The sequence below is a fragment of the Dryobates pubescens genome, chromosome 19 (assembly GCF_014839835.1).
Source record: "Dryobates pubescens isolate bDryPub1 chromosome 19, bDryPub1.pri, whole genome shotgun sequence".
Lineage (NCBI taxonomy): Eukaryota > Metazoa > Chordata > Aves > Piciformes > Picidae > Dryobates > Dryobates pubescens.
The window spans coordinates 9,317,368-9,330,306 of record NC_071630.1 but is presented as its reverse complement, the minus strand read 5'-3'; the positions used below and the strand labels follow the sequence as shown (position 1 = coordinate 9,330,306).

Here is a 12,939-nt window from a genome sequence, read left to right as displayed (position 1 = left end):
AGCTTGCAAGCAGGCACTTGAAGTCTAGAGGGAAAACTCCCCCTCCTGTCTCACCTTTCCTGGTGCAGCATTTTCACACACGCGGGGTTCCTCAGGATAAACGAGTTCTGGAGCATTGTCATTCTCATCAGTAACTATGACATGAACATGGGCGTGTGATTCTCTGTCAGAAAGACGGCCTGAAATGACAACAATAGCACAGCTCTCTTGAGAGGGCTGGGATAGAACTGGGGCTGTTCAGCCTGGAGAAGAGAAGGGACACCTTAGAGCTACATTTCAATAGCTGAAGGGGACACACAGGAAGGCTGGGGAGGGACTGTTGAGAAGGGCTTGTAGGACTAGGATGAGGGGCAATGACTTGAAACTGGAGTAGGGTAGATTTAGGTTGGACATCAGAAGGAATTTCTTCACAATGAGAGTGGTGAAGCACTGGAACAGGTAGCCCAGCGATGCGGTTGAGGCTTCATCCCTTGAGACATTCAAGATCAGATTTGATGTGGCCCTGGACAGCTTGATCTAGTTGTAGATGTTCCTGCTTATTGCAGAGGAGTTGGATGAGATGACCTTTGAGGGTCCCTTCTAACCCAATGCAATCTGTGAGTCTCTGCGCTGTGTAGGTCCTGCTCTTTCTGCTGTTTGTGTCCACCTCTTCATCACCAAATTGAACTTTTCCTTGGGCAGATTCAGACAGTTTCCTAAAACCTGGCCATGTCTATATTGCTGAGTATTTTTTGCCCTCCAGAAAAGGCCAATCTCCCCCAGCTCAACTGAGGAATGGTCCTTGGGCCTGCCCTGCTCCCTGAATCTGAGCAAAGCTCTGCGGGGCTACCTGGGCAGCAGCATGGGAGAGGGATCTTTGAATTCCGTATTAATGGGTGAAGCTGGCTGGTATCTTTCTGCTCTTAACCACAGGCTTGGCTTGTTTCCCAACCTGCTTCCTCTTCTCATGCCCTTTTAATTCCTTGTGAAAATTGAATGTGCTTTCATAACAGCTAGGGGCCAAATCTTCTAACTGAATGCATTTTCATAACAGCCAGGGGTCAAGTGTTGTTTGACCCATTTGTAGGTGCTCACTGGATTTGGATGATGATTGTGCAAACCCTGCAAGCAGCCTTTTAATTTGTTAGTGGAAAGAGGATGTCAGGTTGTGGCATTCCTTTCCGATAAGATACAGTCCAGCTGCACACTGATTTCTTTCAAACAGGGAAGTGGAGAGCACTTACCATCTTCAAGGATTTCCTGAGCTGCTACAGTGATGTTGTATGAGGAACTGAATTCCCTGTCCAGAGGCTTGGGAAGCTGAATAATTCCTGTGTCCGATACCCTGATGTAGTCTCCATTAGGACTGGCTCTTCGTCGAATGAATCTGGGTTTTGTTTAAAAAGGGATATGTCAATGCAAGGGTGATAACACTGTGTTTCACTTCAGGTCTGTAGAGTGGAGGGTCAGAGATCTCTTGTGTGACAAATTGCATTAATATCTTGAAAAGGCAGCCTCAGAATACTTCCTTTAAATTATGCAAGCTGTGAGAGTGAAATATATAGGAAGAAATTCTTTCCAGTGAGGGTGGTGAGACACTGGAACAGGTTGCCCAGGGAGGCTGTGGATGCCCCCTACCTGGAGGTGTTAAAGGCCAGGCTGGATGGGGACTTGAGCAACTTGGTCTAGTGGGAAGGAGGCTGGAGCTAGATGATCTTCAAGGTCCCTTCCAACCCAAAGCATTCTAGGGTTCTATGATATCCTTTGGTAAGTTTTCCAGATTATTGTCTTTTACCGTTTCAGAAGTTCTACTTGCTTTTCAAAGCACATTCTTGAGAGAGTTATTACAATAAATGTAACAATACATTATAACCATATGAAGATATGCAGCACTGCTCATTTTTTCCCATAAATGTGAAAATATTTTATTATTAAGTAAGTTTATGTGGGTCAAAGATAATTTATGGTCATATTTGTTGGTCACTGTTTATGTCCAGGGCTGCAGTGCTGGAAAAATCAAATTGGATTTATTTATTTTGTAGTTTTTTGGTTTTTTTTTTTGCATGCAGATTCTGAAAAACAAGGCCTAAGCCTCAGTTCTTGGCCAAATTCTTGGAATCATGAATGAATTCCCCACTTTAAAATGACCTGACTGAATCCGGTGTCACTTTACCTGATTTTCCGTTTAGCTGCGTCGGGGTCGTGTGCCCAAACTGAACCCAGTGTTCGGACTTCTAGGTCATTTTCCTTGACTTTAAACTCATATGGTAGTTTGGTGAAGACAGGAGGCTCGTCAACATCAGTGACTTCAATGGTGACTGTTGAAATGCTCCTAGAGCCACCAGATTTGAAATAGCGAAGATCAACCGTGGGGTCTGTTGCTTCGATATCAAACCTGTATTCTGCTACTTTTTCAAAGTCCAGGGGCTAGGAGAAAAAAAACAACAACAAACAATCACAGAATGACAGAATTTCAGGGGCTGGAAGGGACCTCAAAAGATCTAGTCCAACCTCCCTGCCAGAGCATTATCACCTACACCAGATCACACAGGAACGCAGCCAGGTGAGTTTTGAATATCTCCAGAGAGGGAGACCCTACAACCTCCCTGAGCAGCCTGTTCCAGTGCTCTGTCACCCAGGATTTATTCCTCTGGAGGTGTCTAAGTAAAGTTTGCATTTAAGCTAGCTATGTGCTCTAAGCTGCATCTTAGCCCGGTTCTTGGGAGAGCATTTCCACACCGAGCTTCTTTTTCATAGAGTGGGTTGAGCAACTTCTGGTTTTGAACAGATTCATCCAGTATTCCAAACTGAGCAAATATTTCTTAGTTTAAACAATTTTTCTTCATATACCAAAACTTGTTTAGCTCCTTTTTTCTCAAAAGCTGGGGACCAGATTCTCCTCTTGTTGGTTAAGCTTTAAATTCTGAACTCATTCAAGGCAGAGTTCATAGCCATGTGACCATTCGCTGCGGTATCTGGTGATAAATGACGTCCCCTTCCGTGTTTTTCCCATTGACTGAGATTACAAAAGGAATCAGACAATGGAAGGAAGGCCAGGAGCTGGGGCAGAAAGAAATGCCCAAATCATCACTCATTTCAAACTTTGGGTTCCTGAGATGATAAGAGCCCTGTGAAACTTGCAGCAGTTGTTGCGGGTGACTCTTGTTGGAGCAGAACACGGCAAGTGGAAATCGTCATGCAGTTGAAATTTTATCCCAGATGGCTGTTTATTGAAAATTGTGACATGCATGGGCAAAAGCATGTTACAACACTGCAGGGTGAACTTTGTCCACTGCATGGTAAAAGATTAGCTGATTCCAGATGTGTGTGTGTGTGAGGTCTCTTAGTGCTTCTTCCTGGGGTAGAAGTTGCAAGCAATGCATTCCTCAGGTCCTGGAAAGACCAGGGGAAGTGCTACATCTGGTGTGACCACAGCTTTACTGCTAATCTTGGAATACTTGGCATTTGTTTCCTTAAAATGTTCCTCTTAATGACATTTCTAGGCTTTACAGTTACAGAGAGAGGTTTGGAAGGGAAAACCACATTCCTGTCAATCTGAGGATTGCAGGAGGTGATTTATAGTCCTCCTTCCTTTTTTCTTATTCCTCCAGTGAGTCAAATGAAATCGATAAACTCTTAGCTTGACAGTGCTCTGTATAATGCAGGAATGTCCCTTGGTGCAAATCAAGTAGATCTGATCTGAGAATGAAAACAACCCAATGAGTAAACCCTAATCAAGGCTTTGGAATCTGGGCTCTCTTAGAGAGTTATAAAGAATTAGTGGGGAAGCTCTGAAAACACCCTGGGGAAAGCAGAGGAGCTGTGGCTCAGACTGGAGCAAGTGCCAAACTGTAAAGAGCACTTTGGAGGAGAGGTCAGGTGGACTTGTTTACATTTTCTACTTTGGTTACAGTTGGGCTACAGAAGGGAAAGATTCATGGACTTGGTTAGTTCAACTCTTAAAATCACTGACTCTTAGAAGCAGACTGAGAGAAGCCTGAGGTGTGTATCCTGAATATCTGCCACCACCCCCACTGCTCTCTGCAGTCATTCTAGGTTTTCTTGGGACTGGCATTTGAGATGGACATGTGAATCACCAGCTGCTCTTCTCACACACCTCACAAAACAGGGTTTTCAGGATGAATGTGTTGAATTCTGACCTCCACTCATTTTTTCGCTGTCTCTAGTCATAAAGGGAAGCAAACACTTTTGTTATGCAGGGAAAAAACCCAAATCATCATCTTTGTTAGTGGGAAAAGTACCTTTTTTGGCCTAATGATTCCTTCATTTGTGAATGGATTTGCTACAATTTCAAAGGTGTCCCTGTAATCTCCTCTGACAAAACTGTACTTCGTATTTCTGTGTTGTGGTTCATCAATATCTTCTACCTTGACTCTTCCAACTTCTCCTCCTACTGAAATATTTTCAGGAACTTTGAAGTGGAATGATGCTGTTTAAAAATAACAACAAGGGGGAAAAAAGTCATAACGAGTGTGTACATGGGAGTTAGAACTTAGTTAAAAGTTGTTCTTAGTTTATAGACACACAGAGATTTCATGGAGAATTGAACATTCCAGATCACTACAGTCAGAACTTTGATGTATTTTTTATGAGAGTATAATTAACTCCTCAAATTGCCCAAATCTTGTGCAAAGTGAGGAAATTCATGGTGAGTTTTAGTTTCTTTTCTAGGTGTGCAACACCCAGGGCTGAAATACAGAAAACCTTCTGAAAAGCTAAGATTCTTTCCTTAAGGAAAGGTGAGTTGTGATGAGCTCTGCCCTGGCAGGATACTCACGGTGTTTGAACACGGGGAAGTTGTCATTGATGTCAGTTAAAGTGATTATCACTGTAGCTGTGCTTGAGTCCCCAGAAGACCCTGGACCATCTTTTGCTTTAACAACGATTTCGTAGGTTGCTTGGTTCTCTCTGTCTAAATCAGCCCTTGTTGTGGAGATCACACCTGTGGAAAAAAAAAACAGGGAGCAGGATTAGATGTGGTGACTTGTCCAATGCGTCTTGGCTTAGACAGCAAACTTTGGTCTTATGCCACACATATGGTTTTAACTAGCACTTTCACAGGGGTATGTTTCTAAGGCTACATGATTGAGTATTTGGGAGATACAGTACATCTCTTTACACTGAGCTTTGCTGCTTAGAAGCAGTCTGTTGATGGCTAAATTTGGTCATTACAGCATATCAGAGAATCAAAGAATTGTTTGTGTTGGAAAGATGTCTGAGATGATTGAGTCCGACCATCAATTCAACACCACCATGGCAGTAAACTATGTCACAAAATTCTATGTCCATACTTGAACATCTCCAGGAACACTGACTCCACCACCTCCCTGGGCAGCCTGTTCTAATCCCTGACTACTCTTGCAGCAAAGGAATACTACCTAATCTCCAACCTAAACCTCCCCTGGCACAATTTCAGGCCATTTCCTCTCCTTTCACCTGATCCTAGGGAGAAGAGACCAAGCCTCACCTCACTGCAACCTCCTTTCAGGGACCTGTGGAGAGCAATGAGGTCTCCCTTCAGCCTCCTCTTCTCCAGACTAAGCACCCCCAGTTCTCTTAGCTGCTTCTCATCAGCCCTGTTCTCCAGACCCTTCACCAGCTTTTTTTGCCCTTCTCTGGACACCCTTCAGCAACTTAATAACTTTCTTGTAGTGAAGGGTCCCCAACCGAACCCAGTATTGAGCACCTCTTATCCGAGTTGTTTGCTGCAGAGGACCAGTATGATCACAAGAGACACTGACATTAATTTTCAGCCTGGGTGAAATTTAAACAAGGAAATTCAGGAAAGCAAAGGGTTGAGTTATTGATTAGGAGATGCTGCTTCAGAATTGCTGTATTCTCTTTTGCTGTTTGGTCAATGCTCAGTTGGAAACAAGAACTTACATTAGCTCTCAGTCAGTCTCTTAATCAGGGAAGGAAAAAATGACCTGTTCTTTATTTCTCATGTACCTCATGGCATCTGATATCCCAGCTTCATTAGTTCTTCTCCAGATGCAGACAATGGCATTGTATGAAAGGCCATGAAGAATATATCCAAATTATGCTTAAAATTGCGTTTTTGAATTATTACCAAATTTGTTCAGAATGGCAAAACCTTAAAGCTGTTGCCTTCAAAGGACAAAAAATACGAGGACATTTGTGTATCTGACCTACCAGAGTCATCAACTGTGAAGTACTCATCTCCTTTAATGACTTGGTAGGTAACTGTAGCGTGACCTGTAACTGTGGGGTCGTCAGCATCTACAGCTGTCACTTTGGTGACCGAGGTTCCTACAAAAAGAGGTTCACACAACAACATTTAGCATAGAATTCTACTTTTTTAAACCAGAGGCACGAAGGGAAATAAGTGATGGAAGAACCTACCTACTGGTGACATTTCTGGGACAGATCCATTGAATACCTTTTGTACAAACACGGGGACATTGTCATTGATATCATAAACCTTGATAATGAACTTCGACGGAGGTTCCAGCGACTGGTTGTTTCTCCGGTCGATAATGAGAGCTGTCAGCTCATACTCTGCTTTCTTTTCTCTGTCCAGCCTCTCAAATGCATAGACATCACCACTGGTTTCTTGCACTTTGAAGATGGTGTTGGCATATTCACCCTCAATAATATACTTGGCATTGTTGTTCCGTACGCTTGATGTGATCTAGGAGGAACAAAGAGAAGTTAGCTTTGGCATCTGCATGCAGCACAATGTCCACCAGCAGATACACACAGTCAGGCCTTCCAATACCTGAAGGGAGCCTACAGGAGGCTGGAGAGGGACTTTCATAAGGGTGCCTAGTGACAGGACTAGAGGGAATGGTTTGAAGCTGAGGGAGAGCAGGGTTAGACTGGAGCTTAGGAAGAAGTTCTTTAGTATGAGGGTGGTGAGACTCTGGAAGAGGTTGCCCAGAGTGTGGATGCCTCCTGGTGTTCAAGGCCAGATTGCATAAGGCCTTGGATAACCATGGTAGGGGTGCTGGAGCAGATGATCTCTGAGGTGCCTTCCAACCCAAGCCTTTATAGGATTCTATGATTGATTGATTCTTCAGACTCAGCTAGAAACCAGAAAAGCCATCGAGACCTTTGATATTGTCTGGTGTGTTGCTCAGCAAACAAGCTCCTCAGCAGCTACAACCGTGCAGGGTCATAGGAGATGAACCTTGCATCCAGACTGGAACTGGCTTGCTTATTTATCAAGAAACTTTTTTTTTAAAGATCAAGTCTCAAACTTCCTAAAAATAGAAATTGTTCATGCATTTAACACACATCATTAACCTCATTGTGTCTTAAATAACATCATCACTTTGAGCTGCTCTTGTTTGCAAGTAGTCTTCTGAGCTGAGCAGAGATTTTGCTTAGATTCCACAGAACTGCAGAATCAAATCTATATTCACAGCTACTGAATTACAGAATCAAATCTCTATTCACAGCCACTGACATTATTCAGCATTAGTCTCTATTGCTTAGCATTCATTTAGCAGAATTCCTGCCATAGCTGACAGCTTTCTTGTGTTTAGTTGCATGCAATTTTTTTTTGGTAGTCAGACCTTAGGCTTGTGCTGTGACAGTAAGATTAAATCACCACTCCATGGATTGTGAAGTTCAAGATTAGATGCCATGAAAAGGGATGGAGTAAAAGGAATGAATCTGAATCAGTTTTAAAATGTAATTTAATTCAATCCAATCCTAAATGGTTTTGCACATTTTTTGATCTGCACATAATCTAATGATTCTTCCCTTTCTGTACTTCACTCATCTAAGGGCACTGATATTCAGCATTTGATTTAGCCAGCAGCTGCTATTTCCTGTTGAACATTCTTTCAGTTGTGTTTTTCCTCTACTCCAACTTCCCCACCATGGACAGGGATACCTCTCAGCTAGACTGCGCTGCTCAAGGCCTCATCCAACCTGTGCTTGGACATCCCCCAGGGAGAAGGCATCCACAACCTCCCTGGGCAGCCTATTCCAGAGTCTCACCACCCTCATACTAAAGAACTTCTTCCTAAGCTCCAGTCTAACCCTGCTCTCCCTCAGCTTCAAACCATTCCCTCTAGTCCTGTCACTAGGCACCCTTATGAAAGTCCCTCTCCAGCCTCCTGTAGGCTCTCTTCAAGTACTGTAAGGCAGCTCTAAGGTCTCACTCCTTGCTCAAAGGTAGGAGAGACTGTGCCTTCTTTGACCATTTTAATTGACTTATTCAATGTAAAAAGTAGAGACTTCCAGGATTGCCTTTTCTAACACTGAGGATGAACATACAAAAGAGAGCATCCAATGCCACACAAGATAAGATCAAACTGTATCAGCATATTCCTGCAGCTGTCACTCAGTTCTGCCCTGATGCTGCTGTGGCCTTTTTTAAAGGGTTTATCAAGTGTTCAATCCTGCAAAAGCAATCCACTGAACACAGCCATTGCAAAAGTAATCAGAAGCATTCCACAGAGCACAAAGTGAATTACTCTTATTTAGGACAGCTCTAGGAATGGAAGCATTCTCCTCAGTCTGCTGCTGAATTGGTCTGAAATGAAACAGGGATGCCCTGTTTTTTTGCTGAGAGCACCCTTTGGCCTCTTTCCTCTCTCTCTTTCTCTCTCTTTCTCTCTCGCTTCCTGCCAGTGAGCTGTACCCATCCAGAAAGGTCTGTTTCACTTTGCCCAGGCAGCCTTGACAGATGCTGATTATTGTACATGGGAGAGAAAAGGGAGAACTGCATTTATCTGAGAAGTGTCAAAGTAGTTCAGTTTGAAAGACTAGACTGGAAGAGCTTTGTCTGGGTGATGTGCATTTAATCACAGGGTTTTGAGTGCTGCCCTGAACAAAATGAGTTTGCCAGCAGGTCAACACTTGTTATTAATTAAAACCATTATTTTCTTTCACTTATGAAACAATTTATTATGTGACACTGTTTGTAAATGTAGCATTTTTGTTTTGTATCCAGGCTGAGAGAGGTGAACTGTGTTTTTAGTGCATGTGGATTTTACAGACTCATAGAACAGTGTTGGTTGGATAAGACCTCTAAGATCATCAAGTCCAATCCCCAACATAAGCCTGCCATGGCCATTAAACCATGCCCTAAATTGCCATGTCCACACATTTCTAGAACACCTTCAGGGATGGTGACTCCATGCCCAGGGGCTACCCCTGGGCAGCCTGTTCCAATCTCTGACCACTCTTGGAGCAAAGAAATTTTTCCTAATCTCCAACCTAACCCTCCCCTGGCACAATTTCAGGCTATTTCCCCTCATTCTATCACCTGATGCTAGGGAGAAGAGACCAACCCCCACCTCACTGCAACCTCCTTTCAGCGAGTTGTAGAGAGCAATGAGGTCTTTCCTCAGCCTCTCTTCCACGGACCAAACAACCCCAGTTCCCTCAGCTGCTCCTGAGCTGCTCCTGCTGATCTCCACATCCTTCACCAGCTTTTTTTGCCCTTCTCTGGACACACTCCACAAACTCAATATCTTGTGGTGAGGGGCCCAAAACTGCACCCAATACTGGAGGTGCAGATGTAAGGTTTTGAAAGGATCTTAAGTTGCCAGGTGAATATTGACCTCCATCAGCTGCCAGCCTGCCTTCCTAACTGTGCCCCTGCATGCCATGCAGGCATTCCTGCACGGTGGATGCTCCATCATTGCTGCTTTCTACAATGGATTTGTATTCTTCAAAAGCAGGAGAACCTCTGGGACATTTTTTAGTTAGTCATTTGCTGCCTGCATTTCTAATGATTCACTGGTAGCAGACTGCTGCTTACCTTGCCAACATGGTGTGGTAGTGGTGTGTCAATCTCTTCTTTGATGTGCATTTGGTTCCATATCCAGTCTCTCTTCAGTCGTTTATGACTGGCACTGTTTGAAGAGAAGGTTTGGGTTGTTTCCTGGCTTTCTTTGTCAGCAAATGCTGGAGTGAGGAACAATGAGAAAAGCAGAATAAGGTGGTTCATCTTCTTCTGTAGCCTAGACAGTGAGATAAAACATGAAAGCTATATAAATAACAAACTAATAATAACAGAGCACACATAGAAGTGCTAATGGACTTTCCTTCTATAGGAAAGCTTGCCTCCTTTCTGTATTTCTTTTCATCTGCCTTAGCATCAAAGTTTGCAATGCTAGGTTTCTTCCTTCCAGGAAACGGTTTTAACTGGATGCCAACTAAAACCCAACAAAAAATATTTTCCTGAAATAAAAAGATTGTGCAAGTTTTGAAAGGCAGCATAAAAGCACTCAGCTGAGCTACCACAGCTAACCTGAAGAGATGACCGAGTAGCAAAGATCACCCTTTGTGCATTGGCTGTTTAAAAGTGGTTTAGATGTGGTGCTTAGTGATATGGTTTAGTGGTGAACTTGGCAGAGTAGTGTTAGTGGTTGGATCTGATGATTTTAAGGGTCTTTGCCAACCTGAATGATTCTCTGTTTCCATGGAATTTGTAGTCTAGCTGCTCACGGGAAGAGGAGCCTTGGAAAGCAGCACCAGGGCTGAGCCAGAACAATGTTTATGTTAACTCTACTTGAAATTAAATGTTACAGCTTGACAACCCCAAATGTAATGTTTTGACTTGCCCTGACACAAAATATGCCAAATTTCTTCATCTGGAAAATATTGATTTAGAATAAAATGGGGGTGGGGGGGGGGTGGGGGGGGTTGGTGGAAAAATGATTTCTGTGAATTTTCCAGTCAATTCCCATATAGTGTAGCAAATTATCTTACTCACAGAACTCATTGATTGAATTCCTTGTCTTTTGTAATGTTTGAAGACACAGATAAAGTTCCTTTACTCTCTGTTCTCAGCTTTTGCCATGTACAAAAATGATAACTTGTGAAATGATTCTCATCCTTTTGCGTCATATGTTAACAAAGTTGAGGCACAACTTCCATATCAGATGGAGAAGTTATTTTAATGTAGCAAAGCTGATTTGTTTTCTTGCTAAATTTTCCCTTCCCAATAGAAAGGACTGCCAGGGAACTTTAACACTCAGATAATCAGACTTAAAATTACACATAAATGACTTTCCATTAGCTTTTAGGAGCTGTCAGCATGCACATCACAAATAAAAGCATTAATTGTGATCGAGAAGTTGCCATCACACAGGTTCCTAGATGTGAGATTAAATTAATATTTTCAGCAGGAAGGTGTTGAGATGTTTCCAAAATTACTCTTTGGTAACTAGGCAATCAATGTCATCCTGTGGTGCAGCATCACTGTCTTCTATATTATTGTACATACACTGAGGAACAGTCCCCTGCCTTGGTGATTGCAGGAAATTACTAAAAAGGTGGCTATGAAGTTGCTTTTTAATAGCTAAACTGTGCTTTATACATTTTCTGGGTTCATCTGAAACTCTTGGGTTAAGCCAGCTGTTTGAATTCTGTGCACTTACTGTCATAGAATGGTTTGAGTTGGAATGGACCTTAAACCCCTCTCATGTGGACACCTCCCACCAGCCCAGGTTGCTCAAGGCCTCATCCAACCTGACCTTTAACACCTCCAGGGAGGGGGCATCCACAGCCTCCCTGGGCAATCTGTTCCAGTGTCTCCCCACCTTCAGTGCAAAAAATTTATTCCTAATCTCCAGTCTCAGTCTTCCCTCTTGCAGCTCAAGGCCATTCCCCCTCACCCTTGTGACATGTCCTTCCACAGGTTTCCTGTAGTCCCCTTCAGGTACTGGAAGGCCACTGCAAGGTCTCCCTTGTTTGGGCTCAGAATATTTTTAGGAAAATGAGTAAGATTTAGTTGTTTTGCTTTGGTTTCTCTGCATACATGGACAGACTACAGCTGGAAACTGGAAGGCATTGTGTAATCCTGCTATGATGGCCTTAGTCTGTCTCTCATTCATAAAATTACAAAACTTGATAATCAAAGGAAAGGAGCTGGGTAACCTCAACTAGTCCAGGCCATGCCAGCTGTTTGGAAAAAACTGGCTGTAGTGTTTAGAAAGTGCCTTTCTGTTGTAGCTCTGGTAGAATCATAGAATCAATAAGGTTGGAAAAGACTTCAGAGATCATCAAATCCAACCTGTCACCCAACACATTGTGACTTCAAGTGCCACATCCAATCCCCAACAATGGAGATCTCCTGTGCTGCTCTGGTGAAGAGATGAGTTGGGAAACTGAGGACAATGCTTCCCACATCACTCCAAGTGATGCATTTACAAACATCCCTGCAGAAAGCATTTTAGATTTAAAGAGTCAAATCTCCACTGGAGCATACTGGTCTCAGTCTAATTCTACTTTGTGAAGAGAAATTTGGTCTCTTTCCAGCAATGTTTTCCTAGTATTTGCCTCTGTTTATCCATGCTCAGTTTAGAGCCTCTGTCGAACTCCTCAGGGTACTTCTCTTGCTGTTGCTGAGAAGTGACAGCAACTCTGGGACCTTTGGTGTCCTCAGTCAGGGGCACTGCTTATCAGAAATTGAAGGCTCAAATTCCTAACCAGTGCATGGTTATCTGCATAGGAGCTCTGGGACTGTGGCAGTAGCCTGATAACTCCTGAAAATCCACACAGCAAATTCAAACTTTCCTTTGAAGTCGCTGGCCACTCCATGTCTCACACTTCAGACTTTGTTTGAAATCTTGGCCATTAGTACAGAAAGTGATAGGCTGAATCTTTTTAAATAAATGCACATTTCATCTAAAACTTCAGCTAGCCCTTCCACTCAGCAGCTCCATCTTTCTGTTCTTCAATTTTAAGATGGCTTCCCTTTCTTTAATGCCTCATGACTGAATTCTTGGTAAGTGAGTTAATGTTGTGTGAGCAGTGTGCTGGAGGTTGGTCTGCCTCCTACTATCCACTGTGTGTCAAACACAGGCTGAGACAGAAGAGCTTCTTGCAAAAAGTGACTTCTGCTTTGTCTTTGGTGCCTTTCAGAATGTCTCATTCTGGTAGAAGGAACACTGCACACTCAAGCACTTTGCCTGCTGTCTAGGGACATTTGATGTACATTGCTCCATAGGACAG

General features: G+C 43.1%; 1 protein-coding gene across 1 annotated transcript in view; it reads right to left on the bottom strand.

The window, feature by feature from the left end:
• The window catches only part of CDH5 (cadherin 5), a 29,675-nt gene that overhangs the window by 5,780 nt on the left and 10,956 nt on the right, over positions 1 to 12,939 (bottom strand). Inside the window, exons 2-9 of the mRNA XM_009901140.2 lie at positions 9,740 to 9,941; positions 6,364 to 6,652; positions 6,154 to 6,270; positions 4,778 to 4,942; positions 4,242 to 4,429; positions 2,153 to 2,406; positions 1,224 to 1,366; positions 55 to 179 (exon numbers count right to left, since the gene is read on the bottom strand). Coding sequence (XP_009899442.2) covers positions 55 to 179; positions 1,224 to 1,366; positions 2,153 to 2,406; positions 4,242 to 4,429; positions 4,778 to 4,942; positions 6,154 to 6,270; positions 6,364 to 6,652; positions 9,740 to 9,928 — 1,470 coding nt within the window. The 5' untranslated portion in view covers positions 9,929 to 9,941. The remainder of the gene's footprint in view (positions 1 to 54; positions 180 to 1,223; positions 1,367 to 2,152; positions 2,407 to 4,241; positions 4,430 to 4,777; positions 4,943 to 6,153; positions 6,271 to 6,363; positions 6,653 to 9,739; positions 9,942 to 12,939) is intronic.